This window comes from Sorghum bicolor, chromosome 7 (genome assembly GCF_000003195.3).
Source record: "Sorghum bicolor cultivar BTx623 chromosome 7, Sorghum_bicolor_NCBIv3, whole genome shotgun sequence".
NCBI classification, from domain to species: Eukaryota; Viridiplantae; Streptophyta; class Magnoliopsida; order Poales; family Poaceae; genus Sorghum; species Sorghum bicolor.
Genome location: NC_012876.2, coordinates 61,861,847 through 61,874,057, shown reverse-complemented (window position 1 = coordinate 61,874,057; position 12,211 = coordinate 61,861,847). Strand labels below are relative to the sequence as shown.

The 12,211-nt window shown below is 44.4% G+C and overlaps 2 protein-coding genes across 3 annotated transcripts; one reads left to right on the top strand and one right to left on the bottom strand.

The window, feature by feature from the left end:
• LOC8060910 (probable E3 ubiquitin-protein ligase ARI8) lies at nt 1,776-8,702 on the top strand. Of its 2 annotated transcripts, XM_002445729.2 has the most exons (15): nt 1,776-2,151; nt 3,005-3,126; nt 3,666-3,768; nt 3,888-3,978; nt 4,461-4,633; nt 4,765-4,866; nt 4,968-5,056; nt 5,892-5,999; nt 6,081-6,171; nt 6,398-6,487; nt 6,954-7,001; nt 7,202-7,273; nt 7,367-7,460; nt 7,554-7,707; nt 7,963-8,702. In XM_002445729.2, exons 1-15 carry the CDS (start codon nt 1,954-1,956, stop codon nt 8,216-8,218), a joined length of 1,791 nt encoding a protein of 596 aa, XP_002445774.1. In that variant the 5' UTR covers nt 1,776-1,953; the 3' UTR covers nt 8,219-8,702. The 2 variants fall into 2 exon arrangements, with proteins under 2 accessions (XP_002445774.1, XP_021320251.1); XM_021464576.1 differs by having other exon boundaries at nt 1,777-2,151; nt 7,367-7,707.
• Nucleotides 8,943-11,454, bottom strand: LOC8060571 (calcium-dependent protein kinase 21). Its single transcript, XM_002444612.2, has 4 exons — nt 10,450-11,454; nt 10,073-10,369; nt 9,691-9,974; nt 8,943-9,617 (listed from the first exon to the last, which is right to left on the bottom strand). The coding sequence occupies exons 1-4, from the start codon at nt 11,255-11,257 to the stop codon at nt 9,270-9,272; spliced, it is 1,737 nt and encodes a 578-aa protein (XP_002444657.1). The 5' UTR covers nt 11,258-11,454; the 3' UTR covers nt 8,943-9,269.

Here is a 12,211-nt window from a genome sequence, read left to right as displayed (position 1 = left end):
AGTATTACTTCGCCTTTTGGTGTGTTTAGATCCAATTTTTTTTTGGATTTTGACACTATAGCACTTTAATTTTTGTTTGATAAACATTATCCAATTATAGATTAATTAGGCATAAAAGATTTGTCTCGCGATTTAGGCCTTATTTAGTTCTGAATTTTTTTTGGGTTTTAGGTACTATAACACTTTTGTTTTTATTTGATAATTATTGTCTAATTATGGACTAACTAGGCTCAAAAGATTCATCTCATGATTTATAGATAAATTGTGCAATTAGTTTTTGTTTTCGTCTATATTTAATGCTTCATGTATGTGCCTCAAGATTCGATGTGACGAATAATCTTGAAAATTTTTAGGTTTTGGGGGTGAACTAAACAAGGCCTTACAGGTAAACTGTATAATTAGTTATTTTTTATCTATATTTAATGCTCTATAATGTGTTGTAAGATTCGATGTGATGAGAAATCTTGTAAACTTTTAGATTTTTGAGTGTATCTAAACAGGCCCTAAGTGTTTATTTATACTGTTTATAGCAAAAAAAACACAACTGCACAAAAATGGATGGAGTTAAATGCGAATCAAAGGGGTCAAAGTTTCATTAGCATTAAATTTGTTAATATGGCATTGTACTAATGAAGAAAGATGATAAAAGTTTTATAGGAGTAGAGAAAATTTTATACTTTCTTCATCCATAAAAGAATCAATTTCTAAAATCCGTGCCAGTCAAACTTTTTAAAGTTTGACTAACTTTATAGAAAAGAGTACGCATCTTATAAAAATATATTCTATGATAAATCTAATGATACTAATTTGATACCATAAATCTTAGCATTTTTCTAAAAAAATTGGTCAAAATTTTAAAAGTTTGACTTACGACAACTCTAGAATTGATTCTTCCATAAAAGTAGGGAGTAGAGATGAAACTCTTCTACACTGTTTTCAAAATATGAATGCTTTGAAAACCGGGTCATGAAAGACTATTCTCAGTAGGAGTCTCATGACACAGTTTTCAACACATCCATATTTTGAAAACAATGCATAGAAGTTTTATAGGGATGAAACTCTTTCTACTTCCATAAAACTCTTATTATTTCTCTTTAATAAGGGCACTCCTAATGCAGAAACCATCGTGGTTTCTATAGACATTAATTGCAGTGCCACCTAAGCATTTTGCTGATGTGGCAATGTAGTTATTGAAGAGAGAGAGAGTAAAAATCATAGAAACTAGGTCTAAGTTAGGCCAGTCTCAATGCATAGTTTCATAACACAGTTACCAAGACTATAAACTAGGATGAAACTCCTCTCTTATCTGATGAAACTCCTTCATTTAATGACCCTGTCAAGTCATCAATTTTGCTTATGTGACACCCTATTTAATGTGATGACACTTTAATGAAACATACATTGAGACTGACATTAGAAACCATGTCTATACAAAATCCAAGACATGAAGTGATATGAATGGAGAGAAAATGAATATGATTGGATATAAAAATATTTTATAGAAACTATCTATTGTGACCATAGTTTCTATATAGTGTATATAAAAATTAATGGGTATAAAAACTATATATAGTTTCTAACATTGGCAGTGCCCTAATACAACACTACACCCGTCAGCATATTTAATATGCATCAAACTCTAATTAAACCGTGTTATTAAAACTAGCCTAAGCTTTAACCACGTTTGCTTTCCCAAATCACCCACCCCTCCCGCGGCACATAGAAAACCCAAAAGAAACGCCATTAAAAACGCGCCCCCACCATTAGGGGTGCCGACTCGGGCACGCAACTCGTCTCTCCCTGCCGATCTCCGCCCACCTCTCCCTCCCCCATACCATCCCCCCCTCTCCCTCCCACTCCGAGGCCCGACCCGACCCGGCCCGCCGGAACCCTAGCCTCCCCGCCCCCCGCCTCCGCCCGATCTCCCGATCGCCGGATTCGTGCCGCCGCGGGATGGACTCGGACGTGGAGATGAACGCCGCCAGCGACGAGGAGGTGATGGACGACGAGGACTACTACGACTACTGCGACAGCGACATGGGCGATGACGGCGACGGCGGGAGCGAGGAGGAAGAGGAGCTGGTGGCCGGGGACTACGACGAGGGCATCGAGGCCGAGGGGACCGACGAGGTGGTGTCTAGGCGTGAGCAGGTGAGGCCGATGCTGCGAGCACGAGGGCGGGTAGGGCGGTGCCGTACTTAGGATGTTTAGCTATCTCCGGAATCCTTGGGGTTTGAGTTCGGATGTGTTGGAATAGGCTGCGTGCTCCTGCCGGAATGGAACGGTGTTTTTTAGTGATATATATGAGTGAGCTGGGGATTTTCATATGTGATATGTGATATGTGATATGTGAGTGAGCTGGGGATTTGGGCGATCAGTGCATGTACTGGAGCACTAGGGTGGTAGTGATGTACTGGAGCACTAGAGTGGTAGAGCGTGGTAACGATGTACTGGGGCGCTAGAGTGGTAGAGCGTGGTAGCGATGTACTGGAGTGTTAGAGTGGTAGAGCATGGTAGCGATGTCCTGGAGCTCTAGAGTGGTAGCGGGTTAGGTCAATTCATTCTTAAATCAGTAAAGTGTTAGGTTGGTTCATAGACTTTTATTAGAACCGGTGGTCTGCTGCAAATTGATGATCATTTCAGTGCCGTGGCTGCTGATGCCTGCTTTATATGCACCGCTGAGTATTGATTTGTGTCATTGTGTGGTCTGTATTGGGCTTAAAAGTAGCACTGCAGTAGCTTCCTTTGCTTCTTAATGTGAATATTGATTTGTGTGCGCTGAATTGGGCTTAAAAACAGCACTGCATGAGCTTCCTTTGCTTCTTAATCAACTGATAGTATCACGGTCGATTAGTGATGTGCGACCTCTTGTAGGCTATGTCAAGCGTCCTAGATGAGTGATCACACTTGGTATCTTTGTGTTGCTTTGCTCTTCTGCCCATATTTTGTTCTGTGGGATACTCTTGAGTTTTGCTAAATGGGGAGTTGCATTTGTTATTAACAGACATTTGTGGTTTTAAACGAAGAAGTTATATCTGAGCGTCAAGCGGAAGATGTAAGCAAGGTATCTGCCGTGTTGTTGATCACAAGGGAAGAGGCGTGTGCCCTCCTGCATCACTATAAATGGTGAGTTTATGTCAGTGATCCATCAAACATTCTTAACAACCTTGTAATGAAATGGCATTTATCCTTATTATACTGTATGTTAGTACACAGGTCACTGAAATCAGATTGTACTCTTGTCTATGTCTATGATTATGAACACAGTATCATGCCACAGTATGTGTAGGTTGTTTCTTGTTTTTAATTTCTTCCCAAGATGCTGGCAGCTCCCTCTTTTTATTGTTGAAAGTATCTCTATTAAGCTCAAGATAGAACCTGTAAATATTTCCTCAAAATACTCTGCAAAGGGCATTGCATTAATAAGTTTTCGTCTATACATGAGATATTAAAAAACTGCTACCTTCAGTTTGAACCTAATATTTTCCCCTGTTTTTGTTGTTCGCAAATGCTAGTGCACACTTTATGCATGTGGATATATTTAGGATGATAAAAATAAATCTGTGGTAGAAGCAATGTACTGACATTATATTATTGCTACTAGATGGTGTGTAAATGGAATTAATTTACATCTGCGCCCTATGTGTTCTGTATTCACTATGCAGGAACATCAGCAAGTTGAGTGACGAATGGTTTGCAGATGAAGAAAAAGTCCGCCATACTGTTGGCTTACTTTTGAATGGAAATCATGATCCCTGCTCTAGGAAGGCAAGATTTATATTTCATATTTTTATGCTTTTTTTCATCAAAGCAGCATGTGTAATCTGGTAGAACCTTTGGCTCTGGCATATATTTGTAATTTCTTCTAACAATCTTTTTGGTTGCAGCTAACTTGTGGAATATGTTTTGAAGGGTATTCTTCTGATATGATGAGCTCCGCTGGTTGTGCTCATTTTTATTGCCATGAATGCTGGGAAGGTCTCCCTTCCTTCCTCTCCCTTGTTATTGGTCTTTATGCTTGCATCATTAGGTTCTGTTGTCATTGTTGACTGGTCAAATTTTATATTGGCTGCCCATAAACATGTTTTGTGATCCTTTGATTGTGATAATACTAAATGTTTAGTATTATGCATGCCACTTTATATTCTACATAAGATAGAATGATATTGAATTGAAGCAGATCATGTCTTGTTTTGTACATTACCCAAAAATCTAAATGTAGTATAAACCTTTTTCTGTTTTCTTCTGTAACGCCGTAGATCTACTTTAGCAACATCTGAGTAAATTTCCTAGTGTCAATATGAATGCCATAAACGTCAGGTTTTTCTGGTCCCTTCTATATGTTAAGTATTGCTTCTGCTGGTAACATTTGTTGTATGACTATCCCGTTTTCCCTTGTATGTGACTATCTCCCTTCTAATAAAGTGAGATTTTCTGATGGATCAATTTTAATTTTGTAGGCTACATTAGTGCTGCAATAGGTGGTGGTCCAGGATGTTTGTCATTGAGATGCCCTGATCCATCATGTAGTGCTATGGTTCTTCAAGGGATGATTAATAAATTAGCTAAAGATGAGGATAAAGAAAAATATGCACGATTTCTCTTACGTGCATATGTTGAAGGTAGCAAGAAGGTAATAGGTTTTTACAATTTGACTGATTCTCCAATTACACAGTTCTTTAGGCCTGCCTCGTTTTTGCTTACAGTGCTTTGGCATCATGTTCTCTCACCGTAAACTCAATTGTGAAACCTCATTTCATGCAGACTAAATGGTGTCCAGCTCCTGACTGTACATGTGCTGTGGAGTTTCTTGGTGATGAAAACTATGATGTCTCATGCAATTGCAAGTTCAGCTTTTGCTGGAATGTATGATGGTTCCATTCTTCTAATGATTTTATGCTTTTGTTTTCATGAGTTATGGATCAAGCATCTAAGGCTTCATCAATATCCATTACTCTTGTTTGCAGTGCACTGAGGAAGCTCATCGACCAGTGAACTGCGAGACTGTTTCTAAGTGGATATTAAAGAACAGTGCAGAATCTGAAAACATGAACTGGTTCGTTGCAGGCTCAACACTCTTAGACTAGCGTCTGATGTGGTTTTCAAGTTTCTGATTTTGATTATTTGTTTTGTAATGTGCCATTTATCAGTTGAGACTAAGCACAGTAACAACTAGTTCCTGTGTGGATGGAGCTTCATATCCTATTTTACCAACCTTTTAGCAATTTATTCAACAATGTAAATGTCACAATCCTGGAACTATTCGCCTTGACTGCTGACAATAAGTGAGATGGTGAAAAAAATTGTGCCTAAAGTTAGTCGCTCAGGTTCACAGGCTTTTGTGTCCATTTTTTAAGTGATTTAAGTTGACTTGGAAGTGGGTGGGGAAGCCACGGCAAATATTTCTGTGAGGTCGAATCATAGGTGTCATCAACTATGAAAAATTAACCTAGTAATTCAAATATAGTTTTAAGATAGCATTTTTTGTTTAGTATAACTTGCTTGGGATTAATAGGCTTTGTTGTTACTGCTGATGTAGATTGAGGATAGCTAGTTTTTTTTTTCGTTGAGCATGTAGGAGAGTTGCCTATCATTATATTAAGAATAAGAAGACGATGAGGATAGCTAGTTTGATTTTAGGTGGATTATAAAGGTTTGGTATTGATTTAATTTTCATCTATTTGTCTTGTTTTTTCATGAAAAAGCCTTAACTAGGCAAAAGCAACCAAAGATACTGTCCAACTTAAACTTTGCATTACCTGCACTAGATTCACATATCATTCAGATAGTGTGTCAATGTGTTTAGCTGATAATTATGATTGTTCTATTTTATTCCTTATGGCACTCCAAATTGCATGAAAAGGTTTACTATGTTGTGTTCATCTTTTCAGGATACTGGCTAATTCTAAGCCCTGTCCGAAGTGCAAACGGCCAATAGAGAAAAACCAGGGATGCATGCATATGACATGCACCCCTCCTTGCAAATTCGAATTTTGCTGGTATAGTTAACTCACTGCTTGAAAGAATTAATACATGCCATGTTTATCTTCTTCTTGTCTGAGGTTCTTTGGACATTCTAGGTTATGTCTGGGCGCATGGTCAGATCATGGAGAGAGAACAGGTGGCTTTTATGCTTGCAATCGTTATGAATCAGCAAAGAAAGAGGGAGTTGTATGTCTTCTCTTTACTTCATGCATTTCAGAGAAATCCTTTTGTAGAACCCTAGTATAATTGTAATATTATTTCTGCCACTGCTGCTACAATGGGATTAGAAGCCTGTGTTTGGTGGGTGAACAGCAGCTCATCTTTGGGATGTTGTGATTTTCTGTGGGGCTGGATGCTATTTTCTTTTGATTTCCAAGGATGTTTTCTTGAACTTAAATTGCTTCTGTTGCAGTATGATGAGACTGAAGCAAGGAGGGAAAGAGCTAAGAACTCTCTTGAGAGATATATGCATTACTATGAACGCTGGGCATCCAATCAGACAGTATGTTCAAGTACCTTAGTTTGATGCACATAGGTTTCTGTCAAAAATATATCTGTTTTGTGCTCATAATGTGATGTTTGAAAACCTTCTCTTTTGTTGTGCTGCTACTCTATAATATAATACCAGATATAGTTCTTGCCGTGGTGGGGATACCCATTTCAGTATTATGTTGGTTGTGCATAAGAAGAGTAGTGTCTTAACCAAATATGCTTTCTGGTGGTTCGATGGTTTGTTTTGTGATTGTTTCTGTAGTAAAAAAATAACCGTGTTTCTTTTTATACGTGCATTATCTGATTATTTCATGGCTACTAATATGCTTATAGGTAGTCAACAATATATTTTTATTCCTGATGTTCTTGATCTCTGGTTCATTTTTATGCTTGAGTATTTAGATGCTTTCATTTTATAATGTATATTTTGAACTGTCAGCTGTAATTTCTGTTCTCATGTTTGCCTTTATTGACAGTCGAGGCAGAAGGCCCAAGCAGATCTGCTAAAAGCGGAAAAGGATCAGGTGAGAAAAGAAATCGTGTTATGGTCCTTAAGGGCTCTCACAGCGTGCCATGTAGAAGTTTCTATGCTTGTCATTCTTTTCTGTATTAGCTGGTTTCTAATATTCTTCTGTGCTAGACTATATTTCAGTCTTGCTTGCCTTAACTCTTCTTCGATGATGGACCAACTATAATCCTCTTTCCCTGTTCCTCTGTGCCACAGCTTGCAAATTTAACTGACATTTTTGGGATACCAGAGACCCAGCTTAAGTTCATAATTGAAGCTTGGTCACAGGTCTGCCATCATAGATTTTATATTATGGTTTCAATGGGTTTTGTAATTTACAGATCTTATATCTGATGCTTTCACCACTCTATTGTACATCAGATTATAGAATGCAGGCGAGTGCTGAAATGGACATATGCTTATGGCTACTATCTGGATGATAAGGTCAAGAGTGAATTTTTTGAGTATCTGCAAGGTTTGTTATTTCTATTTCATGTTGAAATTATTACTGTGTTTATAATTGCTTGTGGGAACTCTTGGAACATCAGTGAATTCTATGTATTGACAGGTGAGGCTGAGTCTGGCTTGGAACGTCTTCATCAGTGCGCTGAGAAAGACTTGCAAAAATTTTTGCCTTCTGTGAAATCTGACAGCACTGAAACGACGGCACCAACACCGGATGAATTTAGTGAATTCCGCGTAAAGCTTGCTGGGCTCACAAGGTAGTAAATTTACCATGCTGTCCACCTTTATGTTGATATATGATTACTACCTCTGATCTATAAAGCATGATGTTTTAACAAAACAAATAGGCAGAAACAATGTCTAAAATGTCATTTAGTTTCTTTCGCTCCATAATTTCAGTTATGCCCTTCTATTTGTTTGTTGTTTGTGGACCCTGCATCATAGAAGGATGTCCTGGAGTCTTCCATCATTTACCCTAATTTTACTAGTGTACTGAACTTTGTTTACTGCAGCGTTACTCGTAATTACTTTGAGAACCTTGTTCAAGCTTTGGAAGCTGGGTTGGAGGATGTCCGTGCCACTGCCCAGGCTGCTGGTACATCCAGCGCTGCCACCAGCTCCAAGAAAGGAGGAACTAAATCCAAGAAGAAGCAGCCCACTAAGCCATCATCTGACCACACTGATGATGGGTGGCCCTGCGAGCGCTGCACATTTCTTAACCCTCCCTCAGTGGATGCGTGCAGCGTCTGCGAAAAGAGTAGGTACTAGATGATGGAATAGCTCAAAGGGAGGCACCCCAAGAAAAGCTCAAAGTTCATGAGAAGGAGGGGCGCTTTAGATCCAGCATCAGATGCTGAGCTTCCAGCAGCTGCAATGGTGTACAGAGAGTTATTTAAGGGCCTCAAATGGTTGGAAACGGAGTGAAGGCTCAAATGTTTACGTGTGTGTGGTGGTTGGGTGGGGTTCATTTGGTTTCCTAGTTCGTTTCTGTTGTTCCTTGTAAATATTAGTTGTGAAGTGGTAACCTGTGTGTTATGTGGTGGGTTTTGCTTCTGACCAATCTGTGAAATTGAACTTTCACAAAACTGATGGGAGGTAGCTCTGTTTATTCCCTCGTAATTGCGGGCAGGGCCTTTGTCTGTTATCTAATGACTGGTTACTTGCCATCTGCTAGTGCTGGTAAATATTACTCCAAACCGAACATCGCCTGATTTCTGTTTTCCCATATATAGAACATAAACTGTAACCTCAACCTTATGTCCGCATCTCTTTCTTCTTCCTCCTCTCTCTCTCTCTCTCTCTTTTTTGAAGCAATGCATGCACATCTTTTACCCATCCAGTCCTGGTGTAGTTGGAAACTTGGATTTCATTTCAACTTGCTCATAGGCTGGTGTTAAATCTTTTGAAAAGTTTTCTAAATTGTTATCCATTTGAATGTATGCTTATCGGTTTGGGGTGAAATGTTTGAAAGTGGATGTTGGCCACCATAAAGTAGGAAACCAGGCGTGTTCGCCATCCCTTCTCAGCTTCGTTTCAGAATTGCGTCAGTTGCGCTGCGCCCGTTGTGCACCCCGTTCTTTTGTAAGTCCTGAATTTGAATTTGTAAAATGCATTTCTAATTACCCAACGAATTGAAAATGATTTTCTGTCAGATGAGCAGCAGCAGCCGTAGTACACGCACGCGTTGTTCCCCTTTTGCACCGCATTTCCAATCAAGAAGCGCCGAGCCGAGCCGAGCCCGTGGATCGTAGATGTTGGTGGTGTTGGTGGTGGTGGTGGCTAGAGACAGACACAGCCACAGAGGTGTATTCGATGGCGATCACGACATGTCCTTGCAGAGCTTCCGGCTGAGGCTGCTGAAGTTGGCCCTGGAGTACTGTCTGGAGCCGTTCCTCCAGTCGGTGCCGGCCTTCATCATGAGCTCGAACTCCTGGTAGCTGATGCGGCCGTCCTGGTCCGTGTCCACGTCGCGGATGATGTCGAGGATGGCCTGGTCGTTGGGTCCCAGCTCCTCCCTCAGCTCCTCCGGCTCGATGAATCCGCTCCCGTCCTTGTCGAAGTACCTGAACGCCGACGCCAGGTACTCGTCGTTGCTCATCTTCTTGAGGTGCAGCGACACCGTCACGAACTCGTCGCAGTCCAGCGTGCCGTTGCCGTCCGTGTCGGCCTGCAATGTGGTCATCGGCGGCGTCAGTCATCGGGTCTGAGGAAGGAAGGAAGGAACGAAGGAAAGCACTGACGGCCTCGAGGAGCATCCTGATCTCGGACTCCGGCACCGGCTGGCCGTTGATGTGGAGGCCCTCCATGAGCTCCTCCAGGGTGAGGTTGCCGTTGTGGTCCTTGTCCATGAGGTGGAACATCTGCACGTACTTGTCGAGCTCCTCCACCGGCAGGTTCCGCGCCACCACCCCCAGCGCCTTCTTCTTGAACTTGTTCATGGCCGAGAACTGCTGCAGCCGCGCGCGCACCGCCTCGCCCAGCGACACGTTCGGCGCCGTGTCCGCGTTCTTCAGCCACGGGTGCTCTGCCATGATTACAATTCTCGACGATCAGCACCGGAGGCTAACTAGCTAGCTAGGACGATCGATGTCGATGATGGCCTCGGCCGGCCGGCCGGCTTACCAAGCACCTGCCTCGCCGTGAGGCGGGTGGAGGGGTCGGGGTCGAGCATCCGGCGGATGAGGTCCTTGGCGTTGGCGGACACCCTCGGCCATGGCTCCCGGTTGAAGTCGATGACGCCGCGGAGGACCGCCTGCGCGATCTTCTCGTCGTTGTCTCCCCAGAATGGCGGGACGCCGCAGAGCAGGATGTACAGGATCACGCCGGCGCTCCAGATGTCCACCTCCGGCCCGTAGTTCCGCTTCAGCACCTCCGGCGCCATGTAGTACGCGCTCCCCACCACCTCCGTGAACCGATCGCCTGCGAATCCATTGGGGGTTTCATGTCGACGATCGATCGACTTCTTCACGAAGCAATGAAAACCACACGGACATATATACCGGGGTTGAAGAAGACGGAGAGGCCGAAGTCGATGACCTTGAGCGGGGAGTCCTCCGACTTGTTGGCGAACAGGAAGTTCTCGGGCTTGAGGTCCCTGTGGATGACACCGTTGGAGTGGCACAGCCGCACGACGTCGACGATGGTGCCGAACACGCCCGCCGCGGCGCGCTCCGAGTAGTGGCCGCGCGCGACGATGCGGTCGAACAGCTCCCCGCCCTCGCACAGCTCCATGACCAGGTGGACCGCGCCGCCGCCGCCGCCGCCGCCGGAGGCCGAGTCCTCGCAGCAGGCCTCGCGGAGCCGCACCACGGCCGCGCCGCCGCGGGACGACATGCGCCGCATGATGGCCACCTCCCTCTGCACGTCCGCCGCGTGCGCCGCCGCCGCCGCCGCGTCCTGCGCGTTTGCCTGATGTCCGCCCTGGGGACCCGGACCACCGTTCCCGGCACCGGCCCCGGCCAGTCGGCGGGCGACGCCGCCTCCGCCTCCGCGGGGCCGGCGGTGCCTCCGGATGGTCTTGCACGCGAGCGCCTCGCCCGTGGCGGCGTCCTTGCAGCGGCGCGTGACGCCGAACTCGCCGCGCCCGAGCTCCCGGCCCAGCACGTAGCGGCGCGCGAACTCGGCCGCGGTGGTCCGCACCACGAGCGGCCCGGCGTCGGCGTCGTTCTTGCGCGGGGACGGGGACGGCGTGGCGGCGGCGCTGGCGACGCTGTCGCTGTCGCGGTCGCGCTCGGTGACGGGGAGGACGAAGGAGATGCGGCCGCGCAGCTTCCGCGAGCAGGCGAAGGCGGAGTAGCAGCCCCCCATTGGGTCCGGCGGGGGCGGGGCCACCTCGCCTTGGCCGGCCTCGGCTCCGGCGCGTGCGTGCGCGGGGGACGTTTGTCTTGCTTGCTCTGCGTGCGTTCTGCGCGCGCCTACGGGACGGGTCACAAAGCTTGCCTGCCCCTCGTTCGGTTCGCCGCGAGCCTCGCGGTCGCGGCGGAGCCCCAGACCACGGTGCACCTGCTATTCGTGGCACCGGCGGCCGCACCGCATGCGTCCTCTTCGTTATTAACGGCGCGTACGAGGGTTTGTGTCCTGTGTACTCTACTGTACTCGAATAGGAATATGGTTGGATTACGTGACATGTGCCGTTGTGCGCCACAAGTTTCCACGTGCGCAAAAAGCCATTCAAATATAAGTCACAGGTAATTTTGGTCTAAACGCTTCATTTGAACAGTTGTGTAGTTTAACAGGGTGTTTGAGTTGGAGTGACGGCCTTGTTTAGTTCGCAAAATTTTGTTTTTTTTTACCGTAGCACTTTCGTTTTTATTTGACAAACATTGTCTAGGCTCAAGAGATTCATCTCACAAATTTCAGATAAACTGTGTAATTAGTTTTTATTTTTGTCTTTATTTAATGCTCCATGCATGCGACCAAAGATTCGATGTGATGGAGAATCTTGAAAATTTCTGCGAACTAAACAAGGCCTAAAGTTTTCGCGTGGGCAAAAGCCATTAAAGACCGATATGGACCCATTATTATAGCATAAAAAAGGGGCTGTTAATAAACCTGCAAATTATTAGCTGTAGGGCTGCTGTAACTATTAGTTCCATTAGCAAATTTGAAGTTGCTAATATATGCTAATAATTTATATACACTTTTATATCACTATCCAATCACTATTAGCAGGTGGATCCAAACAACCTATTGTTAAAAATAGCCAATTCAAAATTAGTAGCTACTCCCTCTAAATTTTAAGTCATTTTAAAAATCTTGGAG

Coding starts and splice junctions, on each gene's coding strand:
- LOC8060910 (XM_021464576.1), top strand. CDS start 1,954: ATGGACTCGGACGTGGAGATGAACGCCGCCAGCGACGAGGAGGTGATG. Junction 4,634..4,764: donor ATGTTGAAGGTAGCAAGAAG/GTAATAGGTTTT, acceptor CATTTCATGCAG/ACTAAATGGTGTCCAGCTCC. Junction 6,000..6,080: donor TGCAAATTCGAATTTTGCTG/GTATAGTTAACT, acceptor TGGACATTCTAG/GTTATGTCTGGGCGCATGGT.
- LOC8060571 (XM_002444612.2), bottom strand. CDS start 11,257: ATGGGGGGCTGCTACTCCGCCTTCGCCTGCTCGCGGAAGCTGCGCGGC. Junction 10,370..10,449: donor CTCCGTCTTCTTCAACCCCG/GTATATATGTCC, acceptor ATGGATTCGCAG/GCGATCGGTTCACGGAGGTG. Junction 9,618..9,690: donor TCAGGATGCTCCTCGAGGCC/GTCAGTGCTTTC, acceptor ACCACATTGCAG/GCCGACACGGACGGCAACGG.